General features: G+C 30.3%; 1 protein-coding gene across 1 annotated transcript; it reads right to left on the bottom strand.

The window, feature by feature from the left end:
• Window positions 1-2,190: 2,190 nt before the first annotated feature.
• Window positions 2,191-3,164, bottom strand: Ktl (BTB/POZ domain-containing protein Ktl). The gene has a single exon (XM_065508278.1). It carries the CDS (start codon window positions 2,918-2,920, stop codon window positions 2,237-2,239), a length of 684 nt encoding a protein of 227 aa, XP_065364350.1. The 5' UTR covers window positions 2,921-3,164; the 3' UTR covers window positions 2,191-2,236.
• Between the last annotated feature and the right edge of the window lie 16,475 nt (window positions 3,165-19,639).

Raw genomic sequence — 19,639 nt, 5'->3', positions numbered from 1 at the left:
TTATATAGGTACTTTAAAAATTTATAAAATTTTGTGACACTTAATTCCTTACTCTATTATTTACTCTAATACCAGGACAATAGCTCTACATCGTTAATACCGCTATTATTTCACCGAAAAATTGTCTACTTTTTTCAAAACTGATTAATTTCAATAAATTTCAATAAGAACATAAATTGAAATAAACTTTCTATTATGCAATCATGATGTTATTGTGTTGATTGCTGTTATATTTGTATACCAGCGGATACATGGCGTGTGCTAATACGCTTAAAAAATAAACACATTTGGTCAATTCAGAAGGTCTCTTATCATGTCATATTGTCATAATGTCCTAATATTTCACGACTCGGCAGCTCGGCTTAACCGATGCTGGTCTCTGCTGGACAATAATACTAATCTGTATGCTATGTTTATTGTGTTATCGTTTATTTGTTGAAAAAAAGAAATTATTTATTTCCTTTTTCAGTAGGTATGTAAAGATTCTCTCTCTGGTGCAAGCTACATACAACTGCCCGTGCGAAAAACAGGCATTTTCTTTTGATTTTGTTCATGTGTCAATGTCGCGTTCGGGTACCTAAAACATAGTTTATCATCAGTAAACGATAATTGATTCGTAATATTACTGGATGAATTGCAACACAAAAAAATTACTTCAAAATGAATTTCATAGCATTAGATCTGGTTCAAAGCTACCAATATTCATTTCCAAGTTTGAAAATATCCCTCCAGTGACAGATATTTGAATGATGCCTATTGTCAAGAGTTTAACTAAATAAGTGTTTAAAAAATTTAATTTGTTTCATATTTAACCTAACATGCGTATGATTCTTATTTAAATAAATCGTAATCATACGTCGCGGTGTCCTACAAACAAATATTCAATCTGTTACATAGATAAATAAATTGGAAGTACAGGCAAATCCCGGTATAACGAATGATATGTTGTCAGGCCCATTCGTTAAATTGAAAAATTCGTTATATCGAGATGTTTTTTTTTTTTAATTTGGATAACTTTTTCTATATTGGAATTTAGCTAAACTAGGTTGGATAGCGGTGTGACATTAGGAGGCATGAATATCGTCCAAATTTGTATATTTTTAATAGTTTTTACTGATTGTTCTTCTGGAGAATGGCTTGGTGCATTATCCACAATTAATAAAGCCTTCATTGTAAGGGGTTTCGATTCGGAAAATTAAAATTAAACTCAGGGACAAACATATTTTGAAGATTCTAGATCCCATTTAATTTGTGTAAAGATAATTTACAGGAAACACTTCGTCACGATAAAATGTTTATTTTTATTTTCTTCAAAATACATGTTGAGAATTTTGTTATTCCATATTTCATTCATTCATCTAAATTTTTAGTTTTTCTTTCATTGAAATTTTTCTACGGTTTCCCATATTTAATTCACGTGAATTATAGCCTGATTCACAATATCGAATGAAAGATTTTGTTCGCATTCTAAGTGAAAGAAAGCTGATTTTGGATTCCCTAACTTCATATTTATGTGAGCGAATCAGTTTTCTTTCGCAATTAATACCACTATAGAAAAAATTACAGCACCTATTATTAACCATTGAAAAATTATTAACCATTGAAAACGATACTTTTGTTTTTTATACTTTCTGTTCATTATATTGAGCGTACAATTTTCGAAATATTCGCTATATAAGGTTGTCAATGCTAAACATTTATTTTGTTTGTTTTTTCTCATCATTCGTTATATCGAGCATACAATTTTTGAAACGTTTGTTATATAAGGTGGTTAATGTTACGAATTCTACCATGCGTTAAATCGGATTTTCGTTAAAGTGAGATTCGTTATACCGGGATTTGCCTGTAGTTCAAAGTGATGTAATTCATTCTAAATGCCTTCCTAAATTCCAATCAAATTCATCAGTAATTATGCACTTCAAAATAGAGATTTTTTACTTTAAAACTTATATTTAAAACGTCTGTTGACACAGTAAAGATTAACGCAAAAGTGCTTAAAAATCTTGCTAATAATTTCCATTTAATTTTCTTTAATCAATAATTTTACAAACCAAAACAGACAATTTTACTAGACTAATAAAAGATATTTTAGGTTTTCTTTTTTTTTGTTGGTTTTCATCTATATAATAAAAGTTTTCATATCTTAATTTCATGTAACATAGATACATACATATGCGATAATGAACTTACTTTAACATGCAAATATTTTAGCTTAACCAATACATCATACTTCCATTTAGTCTCTGACGAACACAAACTCATTGTAATGATTCCATCGATTCTCTTCGGTGTCGACGCCTGGTTTGGGCTCAGCGGCTGAGCCCGCTGTACCGGAGCCACAGCTGCCAGCCATGCGAAAACCTTGATCGTGCAACATATCAAATGCCTGTTCGATGAAACAGTGCTTCAGGAAGAAACGGGAAGTGTAACGATCGGGACCACCGTGATCGGGATCACGCGATTCATTGAGGGTGTCACCGAAAACTTCACGGCACAAAGCAACACGGCCGCACACCAGGACACGTGACAGTTTCCGGAATTTGACATCAGCCAGACCGTCTTTGCCAAATTGAAAGCTGCCACGATATCCGATGGTTATGCAGCCGGGCGAACGTGTATCACGTTCTTTGCGCAAACATTCCAACATGCCCTGAAGTTTAAAGTAGTCGGCCTCTTTCTGCAAGCGCTGTTTTTCGCGAAAGCCCTCGGGCAACTGTAGAGTTTTGTCACGTAAATAGTCTAATATGTAACGGAAGAGGACACCATCACGATCAAGGAAATAGCGGCCCTTGCTGTCTTTAAGTAAATAATCCGTTTTACTAAACATTTCATGTAGCAAAGAGGATTTATCCTGTAGCAATGAATCCAATGTGGTGGTGTAATGTACGCCACCCACATTTAATTCAACAATTTCTGACATCTTGACAAGGCTAGGTGCTGGTGGTGTTGATGGGGAGGATTTAATGTGTGTGTAGTGAAATTGTTAATTGTTTTTATAACTACAAAAAAAGCAATTGAAATTTTTGCCGCTGCTACTGCTGTTCTTGTTCACGATTTTACAATCACTTATTCAGTCTCACACTTAGGCACACTGACACACACGAACTGAATAATTGTTTTCTTTGTATTTTATTTTCTTTATTGCCTTTTTGTCATTAAAGTCCTTTTGGCATTTAGTACACTGTTACAAGTAAGTGTACGTTCTTTGCTCGTTTGCTGTATCTGTATCTGTGTATGTAGATGTAATCGAAATACTAAATACTGTTTGCTTATCACTGTTTAATGTGTCTCACGTGTTACACGTTTCTATTACCACTGGCACAACAACGACAGCTACAAGAAAAACGCCACAAATTCTTAAATCTTGAAAAAACACAGTCACTGCTACCAATACGATTTTTTTTATTTAAATAATTTTCTTTTTTCCTTTTTATATGACTTTTTCTTGTATTTAATTTAGCATATGTTTTTTCTTTTCTACCAGGAAATTTCTTAGACAACTTTTAAAGTTTAAATTAGATTTTGTTTAAAACTCGCAACAATTTTTTTTGTAGTAATTTTTTGGTTTTCTGTTTTTTTGGGCAAAAATAAATTATATACACTCTTTTCTTGCCTTTTATTCTTTTATTCTTGAAATGTTATAAAATTGTTGGTATACTTTTAGGCTTTTGAACTTTTTTTCTTTCTGTAATGTGCTGTGGCTGCCGTTTTTTGCTTATTTATATACATATACAATTTATTTGTGTATATAAAAGTTTTTCTATATGTATGAATGTATACAAATGTAATATATGTATATGTAAGTAAGTTTATGTATTCGAATGTTGTTGGGTATTTCGTTTTTATATGTATGTATATAAATATTTATTATTCCCTCTAACAAATGAACAATTTATCCGTTCTCAAAGTACCGTTCTTGTTGAATTCTTCAATTGAACTAAATTTGTTTTTTGCCTTATCAGCCAGCATGGCTTGTTGTTTGTTTGGCTGTGAGTATTCTTTTTTCTATACATTTTTGTTGTATTTTTTCATTGAGGAAATGCTGTATACAGTTAGTGCGCGAAATTGTGGGTGAGTAATCGAAAAAAGAGAGTTCTTGTTAAGAGAGAGCATAAACTGTTGTTTTTTTTTCCATCAGTGTTTTTATTGTATTTTTTTGTGCTCAGTAACAAGTGTTTGTTTTGTGTTGAATGTGACTTTGAAAAAAGCAAAAACTAAAAAAAACCTACTTCCTTTCAGTCCCAGCTGTTAAAATTTGTGAAAATGTTTCCAAAAAATAATTAAATGTTTTAGGAAGATTTTCGAGATTTTTTTAATTATACTCTACACCAGCATAGTGGGGATAGTGGGCATATTGGGTTTGTGTTGATATTTGTAACACCCAAACATATTAGTTCAACACCCACAGTAATGTATTCTGATCGTCTCAGAATCATCTGCAAACTTTGTATGCAAAGTACAGGTCGTAAATTTGAAGACATTTCGATAAAATTTTCAAATTCATTTTTTTCGCAAGAAGAACGAATCCTACAGATACTTATTTGAACATTATTTTACATAGCCCCCAAACAAATGTCCTGCCGGAAGAGTACGTTTTTGTCATAAATGTCTGATTTATATAGGTATCCATACAAGGAAATCATATCACAATGACCCCAGCATAACACTAAAAATGTTGGTATCTAAGTGATATTTATATGGAAAGCAAAAACAAAATTTCAAAACTTTTAAAAATTTGTTTTTGTTTTATATACAAAATTTTCAAATTATGAAAGGCAAATCAAAGCTTGAATTTTTGTGCGTTTGTTCTGTTAAGAATTTGTACATAAAACAAAAACAAATTTTGAAAATTTTTGAAATTTTGTTTTTGCTTTCCATATAAATACATATGTATCACTTTGTGACGTGATTTACAAAATTAGGTCCCACATAAAATTCATCTCAAATAGAAATAAATCACATAATTTCATGGCTATCGGTGCATAATTGGTCATACAAGGCCCACGGAAGACATAGCTCGCCAAGGTCATTCAAAAAAGTTTGAAGACAAAGAATTGGAGGGCTTACTTCATGAAGATTGTTATCATATTCAACAAGAACTTGCTAAATCATTGGCAGATACTCATGTAGCAGCAGGATTCATCGAAATGCAGGGGAATTGGGTACTATACGAATTGAAGCCGAGAGACCGTGAAAGACGATTTTTCATGACTGAAATGATGCTTGAATGCTATAAAAGAAAATAATTTCTGCACCGAATCATTACTTCTGACAAAAAGTGGATCCATTACAATAACCCTAACAGCCGAATATCCATGGCGCTAAGGTAATTCTCTGTATTTGGTAGGAGCAAAAGGTTCATACATATTATGAGCTGCTGAAATCTGACCAGACCATCACAGGAGCCTGTACAGAGCACAACTGATTCGTTTGAAGGGAGCTTTGGCCGAAAAATGCCCAGAATATGCAGCCAGACATGAAACAGTAATACTCCATCATGGCAACGCTCGGCCACATGTTTCAATACCTATTAAAAAGTATTTAGAATAAAGTGGTTGGGAATTTTTGCCTCATCCGCTTTATTGTTCAATATAATCTTCATATTGCACAGAAAAAACTATTTCTTAAACCGTTTCAATTCAAATATTTGTCACATACTGAACTGGTTTCAATTATTTCATAATTAAATCAAGTATTCATTTGCTCAAAAACTAAATTTCTTGATATTTTCTATGATATTATGACAAAAATTAACTAAAATGTTGAACCAGTAAACAATTTAAGCACATACAAATTGTTGGACCATCCATACATTAAAAACATGCCATAACTAATATAGAGAAAATGGACGTTATTTGAATAAAAATTGTTAATAAATATGTTAATGTTTTACGCGCGGGTCCGGGCGTTTATAAAATCATATATAGGGTTAAAGAGAATACTTTTAACTTTATCTGGGCGATGTATTGACGTAAATATAGTACTTTAACAAATATTTTATAATACATGCCATGTAGTATACCGTTTTCAAAGACTACAATCCAACCAATTTAGAAAGAAAAATTCAGTTCATTATCGATAATAATTTATCTATGATCATTTTTATCTGATCAAATATAGAAAATTAACTTTTTTCCAAATTTTGGCTATCTTAGTTTTGATGTGTTTATTAACTAATGGCAAAATTTATGTTTTGTTAATGAAAATCAATTCTGTCCGGCGACGTGTATAATTTTTACAATATTTTTTTCTGCATTACATGAGAGGCATATTTGCCATATATTCACTTATCAAAATATTCTCCATTGAAGTTATCACAATGGATTACATTATACATAATTTGTCTTTCATATAAAAAAATTTGCCTAGGAGCATTTTGTAGGACAGGTGATAAATACGAGGCTTTAAATACATCGACGTATGATATACGCGTTTTTTGTTTGTCTATTCGGCATAGCCAAATGTAACATTCTAAGTTGTTTTTTGTGTCAAATGTATGTATTTTTTTAATGAAAAAATTTTTTAGCCACTTTTTAGCACTTTTTTAGCCTTTTTTTTCTAAGTTTTAGCCCTTTTTGTTCACCATGAATTGGCAACACTGGCGGTGTGCGTCTTTCCATAATGAATTGTACGAGCGCGAGCTTTGAAAATAAATTTTATGAAATTATGAGTGATTTTATTTCATTATCTTTCATTTTGCAGTTCACTAATTTTTTTCTATTAATTGGCTAGTAACTAGGGTATTCATTCGACTAATGATCGTTCGATTAATCGAATAATTTCTTACGAATAATTATTCGAACAATTTGAAAATGGCCATTTTCGAATAACGAATAATTCGAACAATTTTATGTAGAATAATCGAATAAAACGAATAAATGTTCATATATATTTCAATTTATTAAATTGCTTAAAATTTTTCATAATTCCAAATTTAATTAAGTAATAATGACTCACAAAAATTGTATTGTTTCTGAAATTCGACAAATAACTAAAGACAAAGGGACTTTCGTTCACTGTAGATGAGTGTTCCGATAGCTCCTTCTGCAAGAAGTTACAGTTCTAAAAACAAATCTTTCAAAATTTTTAACTTAGGACTTGAACCAATGAAAATAAAAGGTACGGAATAAAATATTTGTTATTTAGCTGGCGAAATATTAGAAGAATCGCAATTAATAATCAAAATATTAACTTGATTGAAGTGGAGTTGAATGTGATTTTGAAACAGTCGACGAAAGTGATATTGAGGATAACATTTATAATGATTACATTGAAATAGATGAAGGCCATGATCTTAAAATATATGTATATAAGTGATGTTATTAACCGCGTACGTAAGTGTTGCAAAATATTTAATAAATCGAATGATAAACACAAATATTGCAAACTAACGTTTTGTTGCAAGAAAAGCATGGAGTTCGTCTTATACATGATTTTGAACATCGTTGAACATCTTTGTCTAACATGGTAATACACTTTTTGCGTATTTGTAAATGCGTCAATCATGCACTGCCTGACTTCAAGTTAGCCAAGTTCACTGACAATGATATCATTCTTTGCACAGATTCCCTTAATTGTGTAATTCCCCAAGACCACTTTATTAAGCAAAGATTCGGCAACGTCGATAAAGCTTGATGTATAATACAATTTGTTATAATTAATTTAGAAATACTAAAGAATTAGTTACTCAATTTAAAACCCGAATTAATGAACGGCATAACAAAGTTCTTAATACGTTTATATTGTATTTGAATTCAGGATCATGTCCAACTAGCTCAAATTTTTTAAAGCATAGCTCCAAAACGGTAAATAAAGTGTTTGCTAGTCAATTGTTTTGTAGATTGTTCGGGAGTTAATCTGATGAGAATATTTCTGATGAAAATTTAATGATGGACTTTGTTTTCGATTGTTTTTTAACATTATCAATACTTGAATTGTTAACTTTAACGTTATTTTTTGTTTTTCTTTAACAATAAAATATTAAAAAACCGACATCAAATCTACATTCTTTACTTTTTAAAAAAAAATTTAAATTATTCGAATAATTCGATTAATTTTAAACGTGTGATCGAATTATTCGAACAAGTTAAAATCTCTTATTCGAATTATTCGTTTTATTCGAACAAGAGAAAAATCGAATAATTCGAATACCCTACTAGTAACCAATGAATAAATTTAAAAATATTTAACTGATATCCATAAGAAATACGTATACGTAATATTTAATTATTGCATAAATAAATATAACTAATACGTTGTGAATCCCAGTACATTGCAAAAAATATTGAAAACTTAACAATTTATTATATAAAAATTTTTCCAAATTTATTGCATTTTATATCACAAAATCAACATATTTTTAATACTTTTCCAGCAAAATTATAAACTACAATTCGAACATTTTAAACTTTAAAACTGGCAATGCTGGCATTTGTACTGGTCTCGCTCACTTTGTATGTAAAATTCTCTCAAATATACACCACTAAATAAGAAAATGAACTAGAAATTATGTACTCATCTTTATTTGCTCTTTAGAAAACTTTCTGGAGTAAATGAGAGTAATGAAATATTTCCTGTTGCAAATTATGAACAAATTCAGTAAACTCATTTACTAACAAAGCAAAACAACAACAACAGTGGCAAAATATATGTATATAAACAGAAATATAAATGCAGCATCAGCAACAATTGAAAAACTACAAGAGCTAGTAAGAGTAAAAACAACAAAAACTATACTATTTTATTCTAGATAGAAACATGCTTTTGGTTCAAACCTTGTATGTATGTTTATTAGGATGGTCCTTAACATTTAGTGGTGCACAATTTATTTGAAGTCTCGAGTTTTGGGCTCTTAACTGAAAGGGCAGCACTGCTCCTGTCAACTGGTCAGTTGACTCCTCGACTCAAAATTTGAACAAGCTGCTTCATTTAGTTTGTGTATCACAGCCTTTGATAGCAGACTACCTTGTTACTTAAGGAGAAATTGCAAAAAAGTGAATTTCGTCACCTTTATAGAAATAACCAACAGTCAAACCAAGGTTAAGCTGGATAAAAAAGTGGTTTACTGAATTTCGTTGTGGCCGTAAAAGCACGAAAGATGTCGAACATTCTGGACGTCCAGTTGAGGTCTCTACACCCGAACAAAATCACGATATGGTGTTGGCGGATCGGATATCAAAAGTGTGAGAAATTCTGGAAGCCATAGGCATCTCAGTGGTTTAAATTTTTAATGATCACAAGATTGCTGCCGCATTTGCTCACAATGGGTGGCACAAAAGGGTACACACATGTGCAGTTTATATTGCAAAAATCCATGAATTATTCTATTCTTCGGATTTAACCACGCATGGCTATTTCTTGTTTTAAAACCTGCAGAAGTGTCTTAGCGGAAAGAGAACCATGAAATCATCTCACTAAAAATACCTATATTTTTTGTTTGTGACCACAAACAAAATTTCCTCGAAATCTGCCAATTTTAAATTGGTCTTCACGCTAACCCATAATAGTTGCAATAACTATTAATTTGCATCTTTAATTCTTCTTTGTCACTTGTTCAACTTTTAAACGTTATTCAATTTTGTTAAAATGTTGTGTAGAATTTGGATTTTAGACGAAAGAAAAAAGTCAAATTCACAATAAATTTTAACATATCGTAATGGTTCTTCTAACGGAATATAACTCCAAATTTTAAAATGTTCAGTAGAAGCAAAAAATATTTTTTTGAATACATTACAATGAAACAACTGTATGGATACAACTGTATTCTTTGGCGAAAGAGCAAAGAAAATGATAGCAGATTTTTACAGTATTTTTACATCGATTTCTTGCAAAAACTGAAAAATGAAAAATTTTGAGTTGATGCTCTTTAGAGGAACCAGTGCGATATGCAAAGTTTTGTGTTGGAAATCATGTGTAAAAATACTGTTATACTTAAGATGTTCTTTAGAAAATACTGTTATATTGAAGTTCTATAGATAGTACTGTTATACACAAGATTTTCTATGGAAAATATTATTAAACCCATGATTTTCTATAGAAAATACTTTTATACTGAAGAAAATATAGATATACACAAATTTTCTGTAGAAAATACAGACGTGAACCAAGATATTATATAGATAATACTGTTACACCTAAGATTTTCTCGAGAAAATACTGTTATACTAAAGTTTTTCTATGTGTGTGATGTTAAATTTCGAAATTTAAAATCCTAGACACAACCCATTTGAGTTAACAGAGTTCAGTTTATAAGCTAACATAGCACTGTTAAACATTGTAAATCAAGATAGGTGTATTCAAAAAGGGACCAAATGGTTTATAAATTTCGAATTTAACTTCAAAAACATAGATTTTCTATAGAGTCGAATCGTGAATATTAGTCCATTATGACAATATGACATGAGAAGAGACCTTGTGAATTGAACAAATGTAAAATGTTGGTCCAACGTTTTTAAGGATTTATAATTTAATATTGGCATTTGGTCGGTATTGCCAAACTCTTAGTTTTTTTTAATCGGTAAAAAAAATCAATTAGTTCTATTGTATGATTAAAAAAACTTCAGGATATCGACTGTGTTATATTAAATAGAAAATCCAGCCTCCACGGCTTTGCTGGTATATACTAGGGCATTCAATTAATCGGGGTTTACATTTAATCGGTTAATAATCGGTTAATTTTAAATTCATCGATTAATCGAATAATCTCGATTTTAATTTTAAACTGAAAATAAAACCACGAATTTTTTGTACTTATTTAAGTATTTTATTGATAAGAATTAACAATTAAACAAAAAAAATATTAATTTTCTTTAGTTTTAATAAAACTTGACTTGGAAAAAATTCTTTCGCTGATTGTAGATGTTGGAGAAAACGAAATTAAGGCATGATAAAGAATATCCAATATCTCAGTTCTTTTTTTAGTTCTCCTCCGTTATACCATTGGAGTTATTTTTGGATTTTTCTTGGATTTTGAATACTTTTAATAATTTCGATAAGTTCTGATAAAATACTCGTTTGTATTTGTCTCCAGTTTCGTCTATTATCATGTCCTCCTCCGACAAATATGTCAGTTGTTGTACTCACTAAACATCCAAGGAACATGTAATTTTACTTTGACATTTGTATTTGAAATAAAACGGAAAAATAAATACAAAAAAAATCTTAAAAGTGAAAAAAATAAATTTCGGTTATTCGACACAAATTAATCGGTATATTTGTTATTGGAAAATCGTCAATTTGGAATTATTCGAACAGTTAACCGACCCAAATTAACCGGTTAACCAATTAACGATTAATTGATTAAATACCCTAATATATACGCATTATTTTGTCGAAAATTTCCATGACCATAAATGTGGCTATATTACGCTGATGCCTCTTGAATTTCCTTCATCAAAGCACGGATGGTTGTCCGTACCGAAACTAGTAAAGCTTGTTGAATAATAATTTCGGCTCACGTACTTGGATGACATTCAGGAACTTTCCGAGCTAGGAACACCTCCACAGAATTCCCTTAAAATACACTACATATTTATATCAAAAAAATCTATATAGAAAACACTCCATTCATCAACTAAAAAAAATTAACTAAACGGCCTGGTAAAAGTCATTATAGTCCTGAAATTTACCTTAACGAAAAATAAATGAGTTGTGCATAAAATTCCGTTAACAATGCTGTTTCCTTTTTATAACCAACAAAACCTAATAAAATGTTTTTTATTTATAGCAGGATTAAATATTCAGCAAAAAAGTTGATTTGTGTTTTTCAACAGAAACACTAAACTCAATAAGTAATTTACATTTCTATTATTTCATAAAAATCATCACCATGGCAAACATAAACATGCATTATCATATTTTTTGCTGTAAACGTATGATTTAGTTATTTATTCGTTTCAGACAATTTTAAAAATTTTTAAATTAAATTAAAAACAAATTGATATTAGTGCATATTTTGCTCTTTACAGTTTATTTTAGCATATTTTGAGTTTTATAGCATATTTTTGCATATTTAACTCACAAATGCAGAATTTTGTTGCATATTTTCTTTTTTTTCATTATTTTGATTTTTTTTTAATATAGTTTTATTGTTAAGGTACAATGATAATTGAGCATATGCCAAAATTCTAGTACTGAATCAGCTCTAGGCTAATGCTAAAAAACAAAAATTCTTTATAATTATAATATAGAATAAACAAAACGTTCATTTTAGTTGGGAATACTGAAAACTTTATTGGCTCCCAACAAAATAGGTCCATTCTAATGTAAACTTGTGTGTGCGTAACACCCATCCTCATTGTAATGGTCGCAACTGCTGCCTTACTGCATGAATGCATGTATGAGATTAACATATAAACAGTTGGATTTGTAAAAATGTTCGTTCCACTGACACTGACATATTTCATATTGTTTGGTATCTACAGTGTCCGTCAAAACACACTGGACACAAATAGCTAATTCTATAGGGAAAATAAAATTTGATTGCTTCTTTAAAGGATATAGTTTTTCGTGATACGAACAATTTCAACCCTGATAAATATTTCTGTACTTAAAAAAGGAAAGCTTTACAATTTTTCAATCAAAATTTCAGTTGGACGTCACACCGTGGTTTAGAAAGGTTGTTTTTTTAAATAATTCGGTATCTCGGGAACTATTGGAGATATTGTTACGAATGATGGTTGGAGCTGAGGTGTTTTCGAGTTGATTTGCATTTTTTCAGCTTGCTAGCACTAAGGGTCACCTCGGGTCTCAATTTTTCCTTGAGAAGATCTACCAAAAATACGCTTAAACGTGTAAGTTGTGTAAGCTTACATGTGTAAGTTGATTTATTTTTTTTTTTAATTTTGCTCGATCTTTTTATGGTTTTTTAGATAGGTCCAAATTCAAAACTTAAACTCGATCACACTTCCACTTTGCGCATGTCGGACTAGCCGTTTAGAAGTTACAAATTTATTTCCATTTTTTTTCTATACCACTCTGTGTTGCGTTTTTTATGCTCGTCACTGTATATACATCTATGTTTTTATATATGCATGTATGTGTGGTTTATTTTCATAAAAGTTGCATATTTTTAGGCATACATACAGTAGGTGCCTTCATTATTTATTGGTTCAATGATTTACTAGAGGTTTTTGAAAATGTCAATAAAATTTTATTTATAATGTTGTAAACAATTTTGTTGTGTAAATAGGTGAGCGTTTGTATGTGTGTGTGTGTGTGGATGTGTGTTTATGATTATCAATGTTAATGTCAACACACACTTATGAATAAAGTCCTAGATTTTTTGTTCTCCTGTATGCATCCGTTCATGGTCATGTACAACATACAATAAATATTGTTTACACATCAAGTCAATCAGTAACTGTTATATACACACAAACACAAACCAATACATCAATGGGTTTGTGTTTGTATACATATTGTATGTATGTATGTACATTAGAGTAGCCTCAAAAACAAAAATTGTGAATGTTTCCAACTAAAATAATTATGGACCGATCACCATGAAATTAGGTCGTGTGATTTATGTCTAAGTATATGAAAGTTACTGAAAAAACTAAATTTTTTTTCCAAAAGAAGAATTCAGATACGACATTGAAAGCAATAATCACCTGATACCAATATTTGATAAATCTTCCTTGCCAGAAATATGAAAAAAAACCTTAAAAAAGAACAACGGAAAAATAACCTTTGTTTCAGCTTACTAAATACTAACGCCAGGTTACAAATTTTGTAAAATGGTTGAGGATACAAGCTAAATTTTAATTTTAGTGGGAAACATCGACATCTTATTTTTCCACCATAAAAACGGGGACATCCTAATGTACATACATGGACACAGTTGGTAGGTAGTAGCCTTTATGATCACACAATGTTTGGTTGTTATTAACTAGTTGTTATAACATCAACTTTTATTAATGATGAATGGATAAAATTGTAAAAACATGACTTTTTTATTTTTTGTTTGATTTTACATGTTATTGAGGTATGGATGTTGGCATGTTAAATTATGTATAGAGATTGGTTTATGTTTTTCGATGATAACAAGAGCAACTATTTGTTAGATTGATTAAAAAATATGTCCTGTAGATGTGGAGAGTGTTTTGTTTTATTTACTGAAAATGTTAGAATAAGATTAAAACATTAAACAAATCTATTAAACCGACATTCAGATTTCTACAAAATAGTATATCCAGAACAAATATTCGTTTTGGATTAGGATGAAAATCGGCCTAATATAGTGTCAGATCTATGATAATAAAACAGAAATTATCGAGCACTTGGAGGCAAATATTCGACGCGTTATTGGCGAGATACAGCCAGATTTACTGCAAAGGGTTAATCCAACTACGCGCTCGCCGTGGCTGCACTATGCCCGAAATCATTAATTCCATTAAAAATTAACTAATTAATAAAGCCATTTGGATGGCTATTAAATAAGTTTTTCCCTGTTTGATTTCAATTTGAAGTTCATCGCCTCTATAAAAAACAACCTTTATCTTCTGTCTGTATAAATAAAAATCAAATGTCGTTCGTTGGTAATTGCATCAGTTGAGAACATGGAATGAAAAATTGACAACGGCCACTTTTACGCCCACCTTTTTCGATTTATTTAAAATCGAAAAACGGCTACACCGATTTGGCTAATATTTTCTTTAAATGTTCGTATTTATCCAATTTAAGTTTTTACTGAAGGAAAAATGAACCACGCCCACTTTTTTCGATTTATAAAATAGAAAAACGGCTGCACCTATTAGGCTAATTTCACTTTAAATGTTCGTAGTAAAATTCGTAAGAAAAATAAAGCGAAACTTTAAAAAAAAAATTAAACTGTGAGTTTGAGGTACTAAAGTAGTGCGACCTACCCTAAAACAGTTTTAAAACAGGGTGTTTCAAAATCTTTGAAAATGGTTTTAGTATGCTCTCACCTAGTCCTAAAACCCCCAGTAGGACGCTTTTCAAGCTCTGACCAAAAGTGTTTTTTTGTAGCAGAGTGTTATTAATTAAAATTCGAAAACGAGATCACGAGAAAATATCCATTGAAATAAAATTACATAACAAATGAAATTACTCATTAGTTTTCATACAAAAAAATTAATTTAGAGGATGCAAATACATTTTTTATATATAAACACATTTATATATAATAACTTGACCAATAAGCGTTTAATCAAGAAAAGGAGCTCGATCGGTGATCACTCATATTCTGGCCAATAATCGATTTTGGCCAGAATATAAAAACTTACAATAAATATATTCGCTAATAACTTGCATTTAATCAAGAAAAGGTGCTCGATCTGAGATCACTCATATTTCTTAACAAAAATCGATTTTTTAAATAAAAACTCAAAATATCTAAATTCGCTAATAACTTGGCCAATAATACATGTATTCTGTTGTTGCAAGACTTAGGTTTTTGACAACAAACTGAGGTTCTTTGTCTCTCAGTAGCGCTTCTATGTATATTTTATTCCATGCCCTATATGAATAAAAATTATCATTCAATAATACGTTTTTGTTCCTTTTTAACTATTTTTACCCTTTTAAACCGTTTCTCACAAATTCACAAATCGAACACAAGCATTTTTTTAACTTGGACAGGACAACGTCTGTCGGGTCAGCTAGTTATATATATAAAGATTAACAAAACAAAGTAAAATAAACTAGATATATAATTGGGGTATTCACACGGTCTAGTATTTGGTCATATTGTCATAATATCCTAATATATTATGATAGTTTAATCAATTTTTTTGTTGTGTATCAAACAAAAAAGTTCTAAACTAATAAGACTATTTGAACTACATATGTTTATTGTTTTGTCATAAAATAATACTTCTTTTGTTTAAAACACAACAACAACTATTATAATATATTAGTACATTATGACAATATGACTATTAGCAGACCATGTCTACCCCAGTTGTTTATTTCACATAACTTAACAAACAAAAAAATTTAAACAAATTTGGTCAATTCACAAGGTCTCTTATCAGTCATATAGTTATAATGTCCTAATATATCACGACTCGGCAGCTCGGCTTAACCGACTCTTAGGCATTCGGCGCAGGTCTCTGCTGGTTGGTTACGATAACACAATAAACATAGCATACAGAGTAGTATTATTTTAGGACATTTTTTGCTCGAAAAAAAATAAAAACCATTGTGAAATATTAGGACATTATGACAATATGACATTATAAGAGACCTTGTGAATTGACCAATTGTTACTAATTTTGTCTATATTTTATCAACATTTTGCTCTTAATCACAGGAATTTCTTATATCTGGCGAATGTGCCCCTAGGGGAGTTTTGAGGATTTATATAAATTTTGTTCGTACTTCAAATTAAATGATCGAAAAAACTATAGTCCCTTATTGTTCACTATTACAAAAAAATTCTATCATCAACCAGTATCTTTTTTGTATCACAAAAACTAAAGAAATTAGCACAAAAAATTCACATATAACTTGAAAATATAACAAAATTGATTTCTCGGTTTTTAAGTTATTCGGTGTTGGCAGATATGCCCCTACTCTACTTTGAATAATTCTATGTCAAAGTTTAAAACAAAAAACTAGAAATTCGTGCAATAAAATTAAAAAAACTTTGGATATTTTTGTACTGGCACGAGAATTCAGATATGACATTGAAGGCGTCTTTCATATGCTAATTCATATGTTTCTTTTGCGAGAAATATGAGAAAAAATACCTTAAAACGGTTCTTTTTTATCCTTACAAAATCCATAATTAGACGGTCCATAATTAGACATAGCTCCTATATAATGCCCACCTCCGACAATCTGGCATAAATCTCATCAAAATGTTGGTATCCAAATAAAATGTAACTGAAAGAAGTTTCATATAGAAATGAATTACACAACATAATTTGATGGCTGTGGGTACATAATTGATCATATAAGACTAGGGATGCCAGATTTAGATTCGCAAATAGCTGGACATTGGGCTTTAAAAAGCTGGACATTAAAAAAATTACTGAAAAAATGTTAATTTTAGTTTTGTGTAAATAATTTGTTCAAATATATTTTTAACTATTGTAATCAAAATATATATGTATTACACTGTGCGACAGTGAAAAAAAAAAACTTGGAAGACTACCTAGCGTGGTTCTTGTTGAGAAACACCCTCTAATTCAGAAGTTATTCGGAAAAACCGTTTTCAGTGATGTTCGTTAACATAACGAACAGTAAGTCAATCAGTTTTTGTGCGATTTTAATTTTTAATGGGTTTAGAAAAAAACTGATTACGCTTTAAAATTAATTTTATTTGTATGTCCTCACTTGTTAGCTTTTTAAGTTTAAGGTTTTATTACCTACTAAAAAAACCTTAATGAATAAAAATTATTTTTTTGATATGTCGTACTGGAAATTGTTTTTCCTCATGCCAAAAACTATCGAAAAATCGATGGCACAATATCGATTGCAAAATGGATTAAAGTAATAAATTAAATACTAAAAACACTGCCACTTTATTTCGTTTTTGAGCTTACGGATTTGGCCACTTCCAATCCTTTAGAGATTTGTAAACAATTTTAAAAATATGTACAAGATTCCTCTAAATTTATTCGTATTAATAAGTATATAGACTGTTTAAAATAGGAAAAACTCCTTTACAAAAAGCGTTGCTTACTGGTATTGAAAATACGAAACATACAACTTTTCTAAATTTCTCGAATTCATTATTTTCACCTTTGATAAACAAAATAGAACCATATAATTTGACAAACCAACATAGTTTATCGTTATCTAGTTCTTCAGATATTTCAAGCTTTTTGTAAATCTTCCCAAGAAAATAGGAGATTTTTATAAATTTAAAAATGGTACTTTTCAAAAAAAAAGAGGAGTCATTAAAGTCGTAACGATTTTCTAAATAGCTAACTGCTGTAGTCTTCTAATTCCGGCTTAAAAGTTTTATGTTCATTAAGCGATTTTTTTTTTTCAAAATGCTGTTAACTTTGATGCCAAAAAATGTGTTATGTATTCTACATTTGAGGCTATTCATAAGTACGGTCATTATATCGTGCAAATCTAAAACTGTACAAGAGTCATTCTCAAGAGTTGTAAATTCCTGCATTAGGTTTTGCATAAATATAAAAATGCTTCTGATAATACTTCACATTTACATTCTTCTTCATTGGCATCATTATCAGAAATTCCATATGACACTTATTCCCATAAAACTTTTTGGCATTTGTTTAGTTCATTTCTTACTGTGTACTAATTAGCAGTAAGTAAATTTTCATTTGAGGATATTATTGTCCAAAATTTCTATTTAGCTGGACAAATTAAATTTTAGCTTAAACTGGACAGGCATCAAAAAAGCTGGACAATCCAGCCAAGTCCAGCCCGGCTGGCAACCCGAAAATAAAAAATTTTAAGAGAAAAAGGGTGTCATATCGAGCCCTTATCGCAAAATTATCGTAAGCGACATTTTTAAAATTTTTGTTTTATTGCAAAAATTAAAATTTTCAGAACCGACTGATGTTTTAGCGTTCTCAGAATATCAAAATTGTTAATAACATCAAAAATATAGTAAACAAATTTTATCGTAAGCCACACACAGTGGTATAGAAAAAAAAGAGGGAAATAAATCTGTAACTTCTAAATGGTTAGATTGGTTTGAATGAAATTTCACGTGCGCAAAGAAGAAGTGTTGTCGAGTTTAAGTTTTGCACGTGGAACTCATGGGCCCACCAGGGGCGCGACCAAGGGCCCTCAAAGTAGGACACCTCGGGTATGTTACATTTTTAAAACGATATTATTTCTTGGTTTGAGTTCCGATTTCCAAAACATTATACATGTAGAATCTTCTTATCGAGCACTATAAAAAACCTCGTCGTAGCTATCAATTATCTCTTACCGCTTAGCAGATACTCGCATTTGAAAATTAAATTTTATAAATTTTTACCCATCCTACTCCAGTTTTTTGATAACAGCGAATCAAAGTATTTCCCGAAAACTAAAAATTACCATTTTTGGAATTTTTCAACACTTTTTTGGGAATTGCGGGATTGCTGATAATAAATTTCAAAATTCGTTTCTATTTTCTTTTCATTTTAAATAGAAAAATCTACATAACTGTGAAATTTCATTAGAAACTATTCATAAATAAAAATTTAATTTCAATTCGAATAATTTGTATTTACAGGTAGGCCTCCATTTACACGGTTTGTTGGGCCCAAAAAAATAGCATGTAAATCAAATTCGCGTAAAACGAGGTTCTAATTTAGAACGAAATGCTTTTGTGGGACCAACAATTTTTTATTTCGCGTAAAACAATACATCAGTCACATAACAAAAAATAAATTGGGACCTAAAAATCGCGTTAAATAGAAAACACATATCGTCACCTTACATGAAAGCGGACGTTACTACACAACAATTCAAAATCGAGTTTTTGATTGATTGAACAATTGCCAAGAATACTCTATTATTGATTTTATGACGTATCCTGTAAAAACAATAAAAATGTAGTTACGTCCGTTTGCATTTAAGGCGACGATATACATATCTTTTATTCGCTTGTGTTTTTTTCGATTCTTGTTGTTTGTTGCCGCGTTATATAAAAATCGTGTAAAAAAAGTCGCATATTTGAAAAAATGGTTGCTAATTTGAGTTC

This window comes from Calliphora vicina, chromosome 1, assembly GCF_958450345.1.
Source record: "Calliphora vicina chromosome 1, idCalVici1.1, whole genome shotgun sequence".
In the NCBI taxonomy this organism is placed as follows: domain Eukaryota; kingdom Metazoa; phylum Arthropoda; class Insecta; order Diptera; family Calliphoridae; genus Calliphora; species Calliphora vicina.
This window is presented reverse-complemented; position numbering and strand designations above follow the sequence as displayed.

Bases quoted from the DNA above. Each gene is read 5' to 3' on its own strand.
- Ktl (XM_065508278.1), bottom strand. From the start codon at position 2,920: ATGTCAGAAATTGTTGAATTAAATGTGGGTGGCGTACATTACACCACC.